This window comes from Argentina silus, assembly GCF_951799395.1.
Source record: "Argentina silus genome assembly, chromosome: 10".
Taxonomy (NCBI): Eukaryota; Metazoa; Chordata; class Actinopteri; order Argentiniformes; family Argentinidae; genus Argentina; species Argentina silus.
In genome coordinates, this window is record NC_139664.1 from 8,069,599 (window position 1) to 8,085,979 (window position 16,381).

The 16,381-nt window shown below is 45.7% G+C and overlaps 2 protein-coding genes across 3 annotated transcripts; one reads left to right on the plus strand and one right to left on the minus strand.

Annotated features, from left to right (window-relative positions):
• The first annotated feature begins 352 nt into the window (after positions 1-352).
• On the plus strand, positions 353-6,586 carry styk1b (serine/threonine/tyrosine kinase 1b). Its single transcript, XM_083678088.1, has 10 exons — positions 353-577; positions 1,939-1,985; positions 2,178-2,363; positions 2,605-2,985; positions 3,355-3,536; positions 3,843-3,923; positions 4,269-4,477; positions 4,990-5,030; positions 5,282-5,378; positions 5,493-6,586. Exons 2-10 carry the CDS (start codon positions 1,940-1,942, stop codon positions 5,683-5,685), a joined length of 1,416 nt encoding a protein of 471 aa, XP_083534214.1. The 5' UTR covers positions 353-577; position 1,939; the 3' UTR covers positions 5,686-6,586.
• phc1 (polyhomeotic homolog 1) lies at positions 6,053-13,666 on the minus strand. 2 transcript variants are annotated; one of them, XM_083678083.1, is made up of 16 exons: positions 13,523-13,666; positions 13,137-13,310; positions 12,708-12,829; positions 12,496-12,606; positions 12,267-12,332; positions 11,543-11,686; positions 10,898-11,098; positions 10,619-10,700; positions 9,795-10,519; positions 9,427-9,568; positions 9,025-9,203; positions 8,815-8,902; positions 8,475-8,562; positions 8,122-8,293; positions 7,696-7,939; positions 6,053-7,539 (listed from the first exon to the last, which is right to left on the minus strand). In XM_083678083.1, the coding sequence occupies exons 3-16, from the start codon at positions 12,822-12,824 to the stop codon at positions 7,388-7,390; spliced, it is 2,511 nt and encodes an 836-aa protein (XP_083534209.1). In that variant the 5' UTR covers positions 12,825-12,829; positions 13,137-13,310; positions 13,523-13,666; the 3' UTR covers positions 6,053-7,387. The 2 variants fall into 2 exon arrangements, with proteins under 2 accessions (XP_083534209.1, XP_083534208.1); XM_083678082.1 differs by lacking the exon at positions 13,137-13,310.
• Positions 13,667-16,381: the final 2,715 nt, after the last annotated feature.

The following is a 16,381-nucleotide window of genomic DNA, read 5'->3' on the forward strand; positions in this document are numbered from 1 at the left end:
AGAGGACAAAAATGACAGGAGGGGGAAAAAGTGGATGGACCTGTTTCTTTTAGACAAAGAGGAGAGGGAGACAGGGCTAGCACGTTACCTGACACAGCTACCTAAACTAGAGTTTGACAGGGCTATAGAGAAGGCTGAGAGCAAACTTATAGAGAGGTAAAAACGTAGAACAGACCACCGTACCCTACAATCACAGTGTACCTACTGATAACACACCACCCTTGGTTGAGAAAAGGGAGAAGGAGATAGGAGGATGGGGAAAAAGAAGAAGGATGGGGGCACAGGTAAAGAGGGTGGAGTTAAGCCAATAATGAAGGTGTGACTTGGACAAACACTGTGCTGCACAACACTGTAACCTCCTGAGCCTGATAAACCACTTGAGAGGGAGGGGGAGAGACAGAGAGGACAGAATGAGAGACTGAATCAGACCTACACACACACACTGACACACTTAGCTGGAAATATGTATGAGATGTGTTGGTTTATATGAGCGAAAGGGAGAGCAACTGGCAAAATATACTGACATCACTGGATTCTAAGGTTTCTTCCTCAAGAGCTGAGACAGATAAAGTGAGAGGTAAGCTGATTGTACACTGTGTGTGTGTGTGTGTATACTTGGATATCTAGCTATTTGAATTCATAAAGTCTTCACAGTTATAGTCTGTAATCGATATTGATAGATACAGATTTAAAAATCACATTGTGGCCCACTGAAAGTTTTGACACACTGTTGTATTATAAATACAATACATCATCTTTACATAATTTGTATGGAATATAATACATTAATTCATCTGTACACGTGTGCATGTGTACACATTGTGTGTGAGAGAGGGGCAAAGCGTTTGCGTTTGTGTGTGCATATTTGCCGATGGCTTACTCTGGGTAAAAAATGTTGAAGAACAGGTTAAGAGATCCACACAAACATGTCATGATGGACTTGTGTTTCCGTGTATGACATGGCAAAATCATTTGACCAACAGTAGACGTCTCCATCTAAAGCTACTGGAATCTGTGAGTGGAGGCACACCAGCAGGCCACAGCCCCAGATGCCGTGCCATATACTATAGGCTACACTGTTATACAGTTGTACATGGGTGCTGCTGCAATGTGAGGATCCAAACCTGGGTGTGCCTTTTTGTTATAAAACCAACTTAATATCATGTTGCTGTAATGAGCTGCTACCAGGCTACTGTGGATAGTGTGCACAGTATGTGTGAGAAACAGACAGATAACTTAGAGGTGATCGATAGAAACTGTTGGCGTGCGTGTGTGCATGCGTGTTATTGTAATCACATGAGTAGTTGACTGTATTGATGGCATTCCTGGAAGGAGAGATGGCACAGGAGAGCTGGCACAGGAGAGCTGGCACGCCTCAGAGAGGATGAGAGAACGTCTGAGGTTCCTGCTAGGCCTGCTCTCAGTTACTCCTTGGGTTTCTCCGTGTGCCCAGACAACTTCTTATACTGATTAGTAAGAGTCACATTACTAATCACACACCACAAGCACTGGCCCTACTATGTCCAGTCATAAAGAGGATTATAATGATTATGGTTATTTCATGGTTATCTCATTAATGTTATTCATTATTAGGTCCAGTGTTTAACTATTTATCCTTAAGCCAAGAAGCTCATTATCAAGTTTGAGACCTCAGGGACTAATATAGACATTATATGTGGATATACGGGACATTTTCTCATGGAGGAGGGGGTGTGGTGTGTTACGGTGTGTTACATGAATGTTCTTCTACCAGGCACTGAACTGTCCGTTCCTGACACCTCAATGTTTACCGTTCAAAAGCAACATGGCTCACTTGAGTTATTGGTAGAGGATATGGGAAACAAGGGCAGTATTCAACAATCAACAATGATATCAGCAAAGGTACCCCTGTTTTAGACCTCATGTCTTATCCACATTGCTCTGCTCTGTTGCTTTTAGGATGTCACAGGCAGACTCCCGCTGTGAGCCGGGAGACACAATCTGTGGTGAGTCTCACTCTCTCTCTCTCACACACACACACACACAACCCCTGGCTTATTCTGGCTTATTAACAATTATTACACTTATTATTATTGTGTAATAATTGTGCAATAATCATATTCCAAGATATTGATACTCAAATGAATCTCAGTCACAAGGTGAATTGATGTGTGATTCTCCCTTCTACTCTCTCTCAGAGATCCGTGTGTATGAGCAGGAAGTGATCGTCGTGCCCGTCCTGCTGCTGGCCAGCTTCCTGGTCACGCTGGTGTTCATCATCCTGCTACGGTACTGTCCTGAGAAGGTGGAGCGTCTTCGACCGCGGGCCACAGAGACCAACAACAGACCCCAGCGCTCCAGGAGACAGCTGCACGGCATCGATGGTGAGTGTGACGGTGTAAAAGGATGGAAAAGTGTGTGAGAATGTGTTTTATGATGATAGTTATTAGTGTGTGATGGGGAGTGTGTGCAAAGTATGTTAGAGACGTGAATGTGTTTGTTGAAAGGGAATAATGGTGTGTGGGTGTATGTAATAACAATCGAGGGATAGTCAATGCTTGCCTATGTTTGCACTGGTAATGACCTCTATTCTTCCTCTACCTCTCTCCTCTCCTCCGTCCTCAGCTCCCCCGGGCATTAACCCTCTGGAGCATGAGAGTATAGCTCTGGACATCCCCTCCTCCTACTCCACCTTCTCCCCCCCACCCATCCAGTCCTCCAACCCCCTCTCCTTCTCCGTGGGTTCACCCTCCTTCCCACCCAGCCCCCCGCTCCAGCCTCGGCCCCAGCCCCAGCCCCAGCCCCAGCCCCAGCCCCAGCCCCAGCCCTTCACCCCCACATTCAACCCCATCGTCCAGCCCAGGGAGCTGCCCCGCAAAAGGCTGCCTGAGTCCTTCAACCTGGTCTCCCCCCTGCCTTCAGCCTTCTCCCTGCACTCCGACTCAGCCGTCTCCCTCTACAGGGCCCGCATGGACAACAGGAATGTGGTCCTCAGAGTGCTCAACGGTGAGAGGGGTGTGGCCTTTAGATGGGCCCAGGGTCGTTATCAAGGTTGTTCCCTAGTTTCATGGGTGTGTTACTGTCAGATAGGTGTGGCAGCTGCTGTGGGTATCCATGAGTAAAGACCATGGACAACCACCGTCTTAGTTCTAGCAGTCAGTGACCGTACTTTGTGAAACTTGTCTCTACAACATGATTATGGTGCTTTCTGAACTCTCTTTTCAGTAACATCATTCCAACCTTATATCTGATACTGGGCTTTGACAATATAAGTTGAGCCATTATTGATGACGTGGCGAGATTAAATTTGGAATCAACTTGTGGAAGTGGGTAATCAAATTTCTCTCTCTTCCTCCTTTCCCTCGTCTTCCTCAGACTCTGCGAGTGCCACAGAGAGGCAGAACTTCCTGGGTTTTGCTTCCTTCCTGTCACAGCTGGGACCACACCCCTTCCTGCCAGAGCTGCTGGGCGTGGTCTCTTTGCGTGCCCCGCTGGTTACAGTCATCGAGGAATTGGAGAACAGAGACCTTCTCAGCTACCTGTGGCGGTGTAGATCGGTAGGACGAGTGAAAACTACGTTACCCAAGATGCCTGGCCTCAATTAGCCTATGTGTTATTCCATACCCTGATCCACTTTACCTTAAGAAGGGCAAATACAGCAACATGTATAGCATCACTGACAATGTAGTCTAAAAAAGCTGTTTTGATACATGTATGGAGTCTTTAGTTCACATAACAGTCAATGTGAGAGAACCTTATACAGTAGATTGATCACCATACATGTCAGCTTCTCTAACTATGAGCCTTTATGGGATGAGTATGATTCTAGGTGTAAAGGAATGCTATGTTTGTGTTTTTGTCAGGAGAGTGCTGCTGGGGAGCCTCCGTGTAATATGACAGAGAGACGCATCTTTACCATGGCCAAACAGGTGGCCTCTGCTCTGGTTAGTATGATCATGTCTGGTTGATGTGTCTGGTATGCGTTTGACACTTTGACTTTCAAAATCAGCAATGTGCAAACATGGGTCAAACCCCGTCCTGACCTACATACCTAGTCTACACTATCAATCTGGAGCCATAGTTAAGACATGACACTGTACATGTACTGTAAATCCCAATAGCCTAAAGTGGCTTCCTCTAACTGCCTCCTCTTATTTATTTGCACTGATCTGACAACATAGGATAGGTGAAAGCAGGAAGCCTACCAAGAACCCTAACCCCTTTTTTCTCTCCATATCAGTGCAGTTGAACCCTAACCCTCTCTCATGTCTCCCTCTCTCATCCCACAGGAGTTTCTACACAGCCGAGACCTTCTCCATGGCAACGTCCGTGCTCGCAGTGTATTGGTTAGCCGGGAGATGACAGCAAAGTTGTGGGGACTGGATGGGGTCTACAACAGGAAGAACCAGGGAGCCAATCAGAGTGAAGATCCTGGCATGAAGAAATGGAAGGCCCCAGAGCTATTGGCCAGGAGACCTGCTAGTCAGAGCAGTGATGTGTGAGTTGCTCCATATATCTATGCTGAAATGCCTTATAAATGAAAGAGTTCTGAGATTGTTTTAAACCCTCCAGATGTCTGTAGAAGTTCTAGGCTCAGCGTCTTTATCTTCAGGGTTAACCCCTTAGTTACTGTATATGCAGATAGACTCAACAAAACCTTCTCTAGCAGAGGTGGCACTCTGAGCTGCACTCGGGTGGTTGGTAACCTTGCGTGAGACCTGGAGAATGGTGTTAGCTCCCAGAGCTATGGCCTTGGCTTTTTTGCTCAGTGGGCTAACATGGTCCCCTTGACAACCAACTCTCAATACCTGGTCACAGATCAACCTCACACCAAAGCCATCTTAAACAAGATAAGACTTTCTCTGAATAGGCTACCAAGACGGGCTAGGAAGAAGTTTACATGTTAAATGGCCCACAGAGCAGGTGCTCTATCAATGGAACATAATTAAATGAAGAAAGCTTTCTGGAAGCAACTTCCCAACTAAATTAAGTTTGTCTTTCCCTCTCTAGCTGGTCGTTTGGCATCCTGCTGTATGAAATGGCGACCCTGGGTAAGTTACAATGTTCTTTCACTGTGTCATGAGATACCTTTTTGCCAGTCTTTACCGCCTTTCAGAAAAGCTGAAATCAACCCAACTGGTATGGGATTCACTGATGAGCCTTGTGTCTGTAGGTTCTGCATATCAAATGATTATATACTGTACAGATACTTCTGTAGATTTCCCTGATTTTTCTGGCCTATAATCTATCAGTATCATCCAGTATCACTCCCTCTCTTACACTCTTTCACTCTCTCTCTCAGGTGAAGCTCCATTTTCAGATATCTTAGTGAACGAGCTTCTGCAGTTTCACCAGAGAGGAAAAACACTAAAGAAGCCAGCCAACTGCTCCAACTCACTGTAAATGTCCACTACTATCTAAGACATTATTATTACATGATAATAGATGTGTCTTTTGGTGGGGCCTAGGGTCAATTTGGAATTCCCACTAAATCACTCCCACTCCTCTCACAGGTACTCTATCATCAAGGCCTGCTGCCAATGGAAGGAGCAAGATCGTGCCTCATTGGCTGAGGTCGACCGCAAGCTCCAATCAGGAGAGAAGAGTGCCAACGACAAAGTCTTCAAGGTGCCTGAGCCAATCAACATTGAGCAGTACTTGCAGGAGGCGGGATATGGGGAGTCCAACAGTTACACTGTTTTCTGAGTGCCGGCTGTGCCAGCAAATGAAATGCACTATGCTTAGGGCCTGGGTTTTTTCCTGGTCATGCTACGTGGACAAGAAAAACGTCTGTCCCAAATTTTGATGAATGAATGAATGTTTGTAGATACATTGTTGCTTTTCATTCTAGTAAATTGTCCCCTCTGTTTTACCCTTGTTCAAGGCTTCAAAGCCTTTAAAGAATCTGGAGGAAATAGATAGGGCTGGTGGTTTCACTTGAAAGGAGTGAACAAGGGTAGAGGGGAGGGAATAACTTTAACGAATAACTTGCAGCCAAAGGCATTGTACTGTAGACTTGATCAGATTGTTTATATGAAGGTTTACACATGTAATATATACCTAGATTTTTCTATTTTGTTTCATGATTCTTCTTGGTTGCTTTACTGTATTTTTTGGGGCTGAATGAGCACAGAACGTTCAGGCTTCATAAGAGATTCATAACATGCTCGTAAGGCATGTTGTTACATCATTAATTCTATCTCATAGGGTTTCATCTTGGATATAAGATGAATTCAATATATATTATTTATAAGCACAAATTGAACTGTTTGCACACACTCCACAATGTGAATAAATGTAATTTTTCACCAAGATCAAATGTTTTTTTTAAATTTTCAAACTAATGATACCATTGACAAATGACACACAGAGGCAGTGAGCATAGTTCCAGTAACATGTTTTGTTTATTGGTAGTACTGCATACAGAGACAGAGCACCTCGACTCAGCTGTTAGGAGCCAATCATGAGGATATCTATCTTCAGGTAGTTTAGTCAGTTAAAGCTACTCACACTAAATCATTTCCATGGAAAACTGCTCCAAGAAAAGAAGAACTTTGATTGTAGTAGAAAAGACCAAAAAAAAAAGAAAAAAAGAAAACTACAAAAACATAGTCATACTGCATCTGGGAAATAAAAAAGTTCTAAGAAGTCCCAGCTCTTTATTGTGATTGGAGCCTGGTTGGACTGACAGTCATCTACATTACATATCTACTTCGTCAAAAATTGTGAGATGGAATGGACCATTTTCATTATGACACTCCAAATCATAACACTAAGGTTAAAGCACCGTTGAAATGTAGAAAAAGGCAACTTGTCTCTTTTACCCTATAGATAACTGTCCTAGCTAGCTAACTAGCAATGATTACCCAAGGTAATCACATTTGCACAGTCACACATGAGAATATTATGTTTCTGAGTATTATGTTTCTACTGACACACATCATTCATAGTTTCTCTCGCCAAACATGGATACTCCAAAGACAGATTATCAGACCACCATGCTCCCCACTCACACGTAACTAACGGAACACATATAACATTTTTTTGCACATTCAATGTCCAGGAAAGTCAAAGCAAATCCCTCTCCTTTACCCTATTTCTCCTTTACCCTATTTCTCCTTATCCTTCTCCCCCGACCCCCCCCCCCCCCCATTATCTATCCCTCCTCTCCATATCCACCCCTCCTCTCCATCATCCTCTTTATTTTGTCTTTACATGATTAATGTTAATGATGAAGATGAGTTGCACCTCTATTCTTAAACCCCATCTCCCCTTTCCTTTATCCCTCCCTCCCTGGCCCCCTCCCTTTCTCATTCCCCTATGTCTCAATCTCAGGCTTGTATGTTGCTGATGCAGGTCTTTAGTTAGAAGTATGTGGTAGTATAACCTCTTTTCTTCTCATCCTCCCTCAGTCTCGTAGGCTGTTGATGGAGGCACAGATCTTGAGAGCAGGTCCTAGTTTGATGTTCATGGTGGAGATGAGGTGTTCTTCTCTGAGCAGCAGCAGAGCCTGTCCATCTATCTCCTGAGACAGAAAGTGGGCCGCCAGCTCCTCACAACCTGGGCAGAAACAGGAAGTAGAGAGAGAGTAAATAGACAGGACAGACACAACCACAGCTCTACCTGGCTCTCATATTACATTCAAGTTCCATGGACAACCTGGCTGGTTATGAGATAAACCATGTTTAATTGACCAACCAATTAATGGACACTGACCTTGCAGTGAAGAGATAAAACTGCAGACTTCCTCCACACCCCAGTGGGCGGGGCTGCCAGGTAGGAAGTTGGCACTGTCCAATGGAAGACTGCTAGGAGCTGAGCTGTCCATTTGGGGTCCGCAGTGGGCAGGCCTTGGCCCGGAGAGGGAGGAGCTGGGGGAGAGGGACGGGGAGTCTTCCTCCTCCTCCTCTTCTCCGTCACAGCTCGACACGTCCTCTGAGCGACTGGACTCAGATCGACACTGAAGCCAATGAAAGAGGAGAGGTCAGACATAACTGCCAATGAGAAAGCAGCATCACATTAGACTCCATTTAAGGCATTTTCAACTTTCACCCTACTATAGCATATAGAAATCTATTCAACATAAGACCATCCAGCATACATTGAAAACCATTGCTCTGTGCTTTGAATGACCAATTTCACCTCCTTAACTGGCAGGTGTCTGCCTGCTATTTTAGCGCAGGCGATCTCTGAGCTGCTCCTGCGAGGACCCCTCCGCCTGACAATGTTTTCTGGGGGTGCAGGAGGACCCGGTGGCCCTGACGAAGCTCGCCCTCTGCTAGTACGGAAGTGGTGACTGCAGCTCACATTGTATCTGGAAGGTGAGGGAGGGAAACAGTCAGTAAAAATAGAGAGGAATTATGCGCACACGCACGCACGCACGCACGCACGCACGCACGCACGCACACACGCACGCACGCACACACACACACACACACAAGAAACAATACAGCTAGAGAAAGAAAGAATACAGTAAAGTGGAGTAGAACTCCTACCTCTTGGCACAGGTCTTGGAGCAGAACCTCTTGGAGCCTCTGAACTGACTGGCTGGAGCGATGCTCTCACAGTACTCACACTTTAACACTGGGGAGGGAGGGAGAGAGGACAGAGATAGAATGAAGAGCTACACCATAGCATATTGTGTAGCACAGATAAGATAAGTGTGTACAGTACAATGCAGCAACATGTTTAGGTAAAGATCAATTATACCGTTAATCATGAAATAATCTGTTTATCATCCTCATAGAGAAAAGGTGTTCAATTAAACAAAACTGATAATAAACTGACAACTAGACTTAGGGCGTATATAGAGCACATTATTATACAAACACTAACCTGCAGGTCCTCCATTTTCTGATCGGCCAGTCTTGTGACCGGCCATAGCAAAAGGCCCCTCTGGCCGCTCCTTCATTAGCCCAGTCACCTGTCAATCAAAGGCAAGATGAGGAGTCAGAGACGGATAGGTTCTGTTATCAACAAGAACAGGAGGAAACTTTGCACGGGTGCAAATGCTTGGTTAGCTACGTCCGGCGTGAATGTACTTACAGGGAAGGGTTCTGCGCCTTCCTGGATCACAAAGCCCTCTATGAGGTGAGTGAGGACTTGAGGTTTGACCACCGCCTGGGGGAGAGGGGCTCTGTCTCCCTGCCCTCCGGCCCCCCGAGACAGGGGCAGAGACAGGGACAGGGTGGGGGGAGACGAGAAGGCGGTGGGAAGGTCAGGGGCTGAGGGAGAGGGAGATGGAAAAAGAGGGGGAGGTGGGCAGAGGGGGTTGAGTGTTAGCTTTTTACACAGAACCAATCAATCAATCTCCATGTCAGAACTACTTGTACAGTAGTCAGGTACACAAGGACAGATAACTTCAGACAACTATCCAGGTTGATTTTTGTTACTATGGTGAGGTTCTCAAATAAGCCCCTTTTTGTTCAAATAAATAACACATCCTACCTGAGTCCAGCGTGGGGGCAGGAGATAGAGGTGGGGCAGTATCTCTCATTGGTGGACAGCTGAGCTGCGAGGGTTCTACTGCCATCTCATTGGTGGCATCAGTTTCCGACTTCCTCTTCAGAGAGCCAATCGTTTGCTTTGTCTAATAGAACAAGGAAAGGAATGCAAGATCAGCACCATCTACCCTCATCCTAACCGAAGCCAATAGAAACCATAGTTCTGCTCTATGCAACCTTGCCTACCAACTGAACCAGACGATTAATAAACTGTTGAGAGGACTCTCTCTCAATGACTCGATCAATAACTGATCAGTTAAAATATATACCAGGAATACTCCACCCATCCCAACTCCTTCCCACTCGGATTACCATGGTGTTGCCGCTGGGGCCAGTCGAAGCTGTGTTGGTGTTGCTAGTGTTGCCATTATCCTGGGCACCGCAGCCTCGGGCCTGAGTCAGAGCCATAGCCTGGGGATTTCCTATGAAGCCCTGCCTGGCTCCAACCATCTGGACAGGGACATGGGGTGGGTGGTGTCCCCCGGGGTTGTGCTGGGCGTTGTTGGGTGGGGCAGGGAGAATGGGTGGAGGGTGGCGAGGGGGCAGCTGGACAGGTAAGCGGTGGCCCTGTGCAGTTTTGGGCTGTATGGGCACAGGGCCCTTGTCTGTGTTAGTGTTGGACTGCTGGAGTGGCTGCACCACTAAGGTCTGGGTGTTGACATTGGTTTTGGGGGCCATGGAACCAATGGGGTAGCCCTGGGTGGAGGTAGTAACGTTAGAGGTGGGGACCAGGATGTGTGTCACTGTGGCAGCAGGGGTAACTCGGGCCTGACAGAGCAGCTGGGAGAGAGGGTGCGTGGGAGAGGGGGAGGAGGTGGGAGGAACGGAGGCAGCGGGTGTGGGAGCCATGTTGGACTGGTTCCCACTCTTGGCATTCATACTGGGAAGACTGGTGGCAGTAGGATGGGTGTAGTTGGTCATCTTGTTGGCCATTTGTTGTTGTGACTGCATTTGCTGCTGCTGTGCTGTGGTCGGGTGAGAGTTCTGAGAGAACTGCTGCTGCTGTGGTTGCTGTTGTTGACCAAGAGAGTAGTTGGCTGAGAGAGAGAGAGACGCTCTGTTAACCAGACTGAGGAAAGAGAGAGAGAGAGAGAGCTATTGATTTGAACAGAGGAACATTGTTTCTACTCTCTCACCTGCGTCCTTCCGGTCAGGAAACTCAGACTTCACAGCGGCCACCCTGGGAGTGGAGATGCAGTGTAGGGCCAGGTTCTGCACCTGGCAGGGAGGAAGAGAGAGGAGGAGGTCAGGTCAAAAAGGATTGAGGACAGGCGGCGTGTGTAGGAAGATAGAGAGAGAGACAAGATGTGTAAAATGAGAAACAGTCTGAGCATGACATTACACATTTGTAAAAGACAATACAAAAAGAGGACAATTGATAAAGACAGACTTCTCCCACGACGTGGTCCCCATACCTGGTCGTTGTCTGATTGGGCACTGGCAGTGGGAGGGACTTCCTGCTGTTGCTGCTGCTGCTGCTGTTGTTGCTGCTGCTGTTGCTGCTGCTGCTGAGGCTGAGGCTGTTGCTGGGCAACAGTTGCTACAGCAGCCGTTGCTGTGTTTCCGGGCATGAAGATGAGTTGAGGGGCAAGGGGAGCCCTGAGAGAGCGATTGACCTGGAGAGTCAGAGAGTAGAACAGACTGTTCGTGCTTCAGGATCTCAATGGTCTGAAGATGCCATCTCTCCATGCCTGCTCTACTTCCTCAAAACACTAATGTAAAAGAACTGGACCAAGCAGACTGAAGAGATCAACAACTAGGGGTGTTCAGTGGTGTAGCACACTAAGACGCATACCATATCATCGCATGGTCCCTGGTTCGATTCCGGCCATCAACATATCCTGCATGTCATCCCTCCTCTCTCTCACTCATCCTTCCTGTCAATCTCTACTATCTCTATCCCAATAAAGCAGAAATGCCCGAAAACATATATTTATAAAAAAAAAAAAAAAAAAAAAAAAAAAGAGAGCCACCCTGGGATCTATGCTTGGAGAGAGACACTGACTTTCCTAACAACCTTCCTATGTAATCACACATGCAGTGGCGAGCATTAAACTCACTCTCAGGTACATCTGCCCCTGTCCCGCAGAGTTCCCGCCCAGCAGCACTGATTGGCTAAGAGCGGATGATGTTGCAGAAGTGGCAGGGCCGAGGGGGCGGGGATTGGTCACAGTCCCTCCTGCAGAGGTGGTGCTTAGGTTGACCTGTGAGAGAGGCATTATGTTTACATCCTGTTTTAATAACATGGCGCAGATCAGGAACTAAGTCTGTTATGATTTCCGGTCAAATTAACATATTGTCGCGGGAATTCTCCACTGTAGTATTTTATTTCAGCAAAAGTGAGATTCAAACAAGCAACCTTCCTCCTTAAAGAACACAATCAAGGACAAAGATAGGGATGTTGGCGGTTTGGAGCTCACTGTGTCAATAACAGGTGTCTCAAGGACTGTTTCCCACAGTCTGCTCCCAACCTTCTACCCCCGTTTTGCCCAGCAACAATACTAATAAATTTCCACAGCTTGCCTCGCCATAAGGGCAGGCAGGCCTAGTACATTCTTATAAGAATGCAGCATTATTCTGTCTAAACACATTTCTATCAATAATATTTTTATCACAATATGCAACATGCAGTACTATAATAAAGCAATTGTATCTATATTAAAAAAACTAAAAACTAAAACACACTTGCTATCCAGTACAATTCATTTTGCCAAAATGAGCCTTATAGTGTACCCTTTAATACATAAGTACCATATCTCATGATTATTGACAGTGAAAACTTACAGTGGTGGTGGCTTGAGAGACGCTGTTATTGGGGGAGTTAGACTGGCGGCTAGCAGCGAGTGTGGCCTGATAAATAGAAAAAAAGAGGAAGAGGGATGAGATCCACTACGTTACCTGTTGGACCTTTGTCTGACCTGTAAACTGTTGTTGTGCTATCTACTGGCTGTTAACAGTGGGAGTTACTTGTTGTTTACTGCTTTTACCTGTCTGAGTGTTGAATTAGGCCTACCTGTTGTACTGCGGCCAGGTTGTGGAGTTGAGCACTGTTGATCTGCTGCTGCAACATAAGCTGCTGAAAGTACTGAGCTGCGTTTGGCTGTCTCTGTAGTGCTTGAAGGGCCTAGAGGTAAACAATAACAACAACAATCATAAACAACATTAAAATCATATTCATTAATGCATGGTCTTCCAACAGGTTAGGCAGAGCAGACACACACTGACCTGCACAGCTTGTCTCTCATACAAAGACATATGGGCTATCTGAGGTGGGCGAGAGTTCCCACCAGTGGGAGCGTTCCCATTGGTCGAGCCTGTGTTCTGGTCTTCACCTGCATCCATGCTCTCTGTTAAAAAAGACAACAACAACAACACGTGTCAAAACATTCAGTGATTCACTTATTTCTAAAAGTACTGCAAAACATAGGCATTCACAAAAATGCCTATGAAAAAAGTGCTTTCACAAAAATTGTAATCACGATCAATTTCATTATGTATCTCTCATCTATTTCACATGGTTTGTTATGCTATTTGTTATGGTCAGCAAAACCATCCCAGCTAGTCATCACATTTTCTATTCGACAATAACATTGCATTATTAACACGTTGAACAACAACAACAAAAAATAGCAAAAGCTGTGCACTTTGACAAACTTTGTTTGCGCTGTGTTGTTGTAGCTGCAATTACAAGTCTAGGCCTATTCTAAGCTACCATGCAATGCGGTTAATTTCTCATAACGTTAGGTGGCCGAGTGGCTGTCAGCAAGATGATAGATGGTAGGGATGCGGGGGAACTGGGCAACATGGAGGGACAAGAAGTGTGGTCACCTAGACATAGAAAACATTCGAATTACGTTAATTAATGGCGGTGACCAATTTAGTTTATGGAGTTTATAATGAAAGTCAATCTTGATTTGGAACAAATAGCAGATCAGGTGGTAAACAGCAACAGTGTGTATATCATCAACGTCGTTAGCATAGCCACCTAGCTAGCTAGCTAATAAGTTATCTGCAAAGACATCGTGCAATCTTTCACTCACCTCAGTCTGGACCTTTCTTTTTATCCTCCTTATTATAAACTCGAAGTTATTTCTGTACGCTTGTTGTGCATTTGATATTAGAGCGAATTTATTGCTGATTTTCAGGTTTTATAGGAAATCTTTCTCTGCAAAAAGCAAACAACGGTGAGCCTGCCAGATGAGTGAAAGCCCGCCCCCTCTCACTGTTTACCATTCCCTTTCCGGCGCGAAAAATGACGTCGTTTACACGTACACTATTAGAAATAGCTATAATAACACATACTGTTTAGAGCCTCCACTTTATGTATAATCCATTTTACTTGTGGTAGTAAGGTCCACTAAACATTTACTCTGATAATGAAATGTTCCATAAACAGAAGAAATAAACTAATTCTACTTATTGCAATTACTTTTACATGATAGGCCTGTCCTATTTAGTATTATGGAAAAATGTGTCTGTAAGAGGAAGCAGAGAGAGAGAGAGAGAGAGAGGGGGGGGGGGGGGGGGGATTTGAATTATAAAATCCCCTTTAATCAGCCAATACATAAAAAGATATTCCACAGACACGTAACCACTCAGGACATCATCATTATCCCTCCCTGAACAATCCTCCATTTGATGACTACGAGATACAGTGGGGGGTGCTCCCATGCATGTCATAATATAACAATCATGCTATTCTTGTCACATCAGTGGAAGCTAAGGTGGAGACGAAAGCAGTCAGTCTCTATCTGTCAGCATTGTAGGGCTATATCATAACATAGGTGAGTGTCATACTGTCCACTGTATTTGATCAGAAAGCAAATAAAGGGCATGGAACACTGGGAATGACAGGTATCATATTTATCTATGGCATACTACTACAGTCTGCTCTGATCAAAGTCTAAAAGTTCATAACTCCTCTGGAAAATGACATGCTTCATTTCAGTTCCTGATGTACTGTATTCTGCTCATTAAGGTTATCCTCGGGGTTGAAGGCGAGGTATAACTATGGATTCTAGATTGTTCTTTTGCTACTGTAATACGAGAAGAAGATGATTAAATAGTGGGTGGAGTCTTCTGTAGTTTGTCAAGGCTTATGTGAGTCACTTCAGTCACGCACATTACCATTCAACTGTGAGCTACTTTGCTGTCTTGTTTGTTTTCCTTCAACATCTCCGTGAACCAGTTGAAATAATTTCCAGATCACTTATAATGGGAAACAAAGAAGTAAAAGAGCGAGAGTGGAAGGTAAGAGGAGATGTAGCACATTTTGGCGAAATAGGGGAAGTTATCGAGAGAGGAACCAAAGCTAAGACAAAGGGAAGGGGAGGAGGAGTGAGGGAGAAAGCAGTAAGTGTAGAAAATTGTGGCCTTGGTCAGGGAGATAACTATGGAGAGGAAATACAAGTGAATAATGGTGGTAGAGGGAGGAAAGTCGCTGGGGCAAAGACAGGTGTTGGAAAGAGGGGAGGCAGAGTGGGAGCAGGGAGAGGAGACAGAGAGGGGGAAGTTCCAGGAGGAAGTATAGCAAGAGTGATAACTGGGAGAGGAGACGGTGGACCAGCCATTAGAAAGGAAGAACTTAAAACAGAGAAAAGAGGTGGAGGCAAAAGAGGTGGAGGCAAGAGGGGTGCGAGAGGTGTGAGAGACAGTGGGAGCGGAGGGCTGGCTGTAACAGGTGAGAGTAGAAATCTAACCCAGCAAGACTACCTCCAACTGCTGAAATCTCTAAGAATAAGACTCCCTGAGGGTGTTTTAACCCCGAAAGTGATTAAACTCGCTAACACAGACAGCAGCATCCAGGATGCCAAAACCATCCTCCCTGACCTGGAAAACTTCCTCAAACGATTCAAACTCGTTCCCCGGCTGGCTTGCCGTGAGGTCAAACACTGTCTGGCCTTGAAGAAGGAAGGCCGGGTCCTCCAAATCACCAAACTCCTCTTCTTTGACAAGGAGGACGACGAAGAACAACGTAGGGGACAATGGAAGGAGAACACAAACAACACAAGCCACGGTTTCAAACTGAGGCATGAGTACATGGACATAGCCATCTCAACACCCCCAATGTATGCCACTGCTGTCACCAGGAGCTGGAAGAGATTGGAGGTTGGGAAGGACTCTCCTAAAGTGACTGAGGGAACCAGAGTGAATGTGGCCGACATTGAGCACAGAGAGTACTCAGATGAGTCAGGCCTCTGGAAGAAGGAAGGAACACCTGGACGTGAGAGGTTCGGTATGTTTTTTGAAAATAAAGCAGACGAGTTGGAGATGCTGAAGTTCTTTCATGAGTTAGGAGAGGGTAGAAGAACAGGAAAGTACACCAAGGGAAACAAGGTGGAGTACGGGTTTCTCACTGGGAGGTTAGACTTCCTGGCCAAGACAGAAGGTTCTGGAAGAACTAGCAGGACTGCACGCAAGACACGTGAGCAGCTCGTGATTGAGTGCAAGGGCACCATAGGCGACATGGTTGGGAAGCTAATCACCAAAATCCCTGACAGTGACCGTGCAGAAATAGACCAAACTCATGAGTACAGCTTCCAGGTCCAGACCTACATGTACATTCTGAACAGGGAGGCGAAGGTGAAGAAGTCCCCTCAGATGAAGAGGGCAGTGATGGTGGTGAGACATTACCACAAGGGGGGGAACCCTCCCAGGGACTTCCTCTGGAATTACCTGCAGATTGAGCCCTCCATCCAGGCACAGATCCAGAAGTTGAAAATCCTCTGCCAGGAGGGGGTGCTGGCTCGATACTTAGCCCTGCTCAACCTCATCTTTGAGGGGAACTCAACCTCCATAACAAAATGATATGACTTTGTATTTTGTGTATGTGTATTTTTAACAAGGTTGAATGTTATCAACTTATTATAGACTCTAAAAACCTGTTTTTAATATAAATA

Excerpts from the sequence above, each read along its gene's own strand:
- phc1 (XM_083678082.1), bottom strand. The coding sequence starts at position 12,824 with ATGGATGCAGGTGAAGACCAGAACACAGGCTCGACCAATGGGAACGCT. Across the intron at positions 8,903-9,024 it reads AAGGCGCAGAACCCTTCCCT|GTGACTGGGCTAATGAAGGA; the intron begins GTAAGTACATTC and ends TTTGATTGACAG. Across the intron at positions 7,940-8,121 it reads GACACCTGCCAGTTAAGGAG|TGTCGATCTGAGTCCAGTCG; the intron begins GTGAAATTGGTC and ends CATTGGCTTCAG.
- styk1b (XM_083678088.1), top strand. The coding sequence starts at position 1,940 with ATGTCACAGGCAGACTCCCGCTGTGAGCCGGGAGACACAATCTGTG. Across the intron at positions 4,478-4,989 it reads GCTAGTCAGAGCAGTGATGT|CTGGTCGTTTGGCATCCTGC; the intron begins GTGAGTTGCTCC and ends TTCCCTCTCTAG. Across the intron at positions 5,031-5,281 it reads GTATGAAATGGCGACCCTGG|GTGAAGCTCCATTTTCAGAT; the intron begins GTAAGTTACAAT and ends TCTCTCTCTCAG.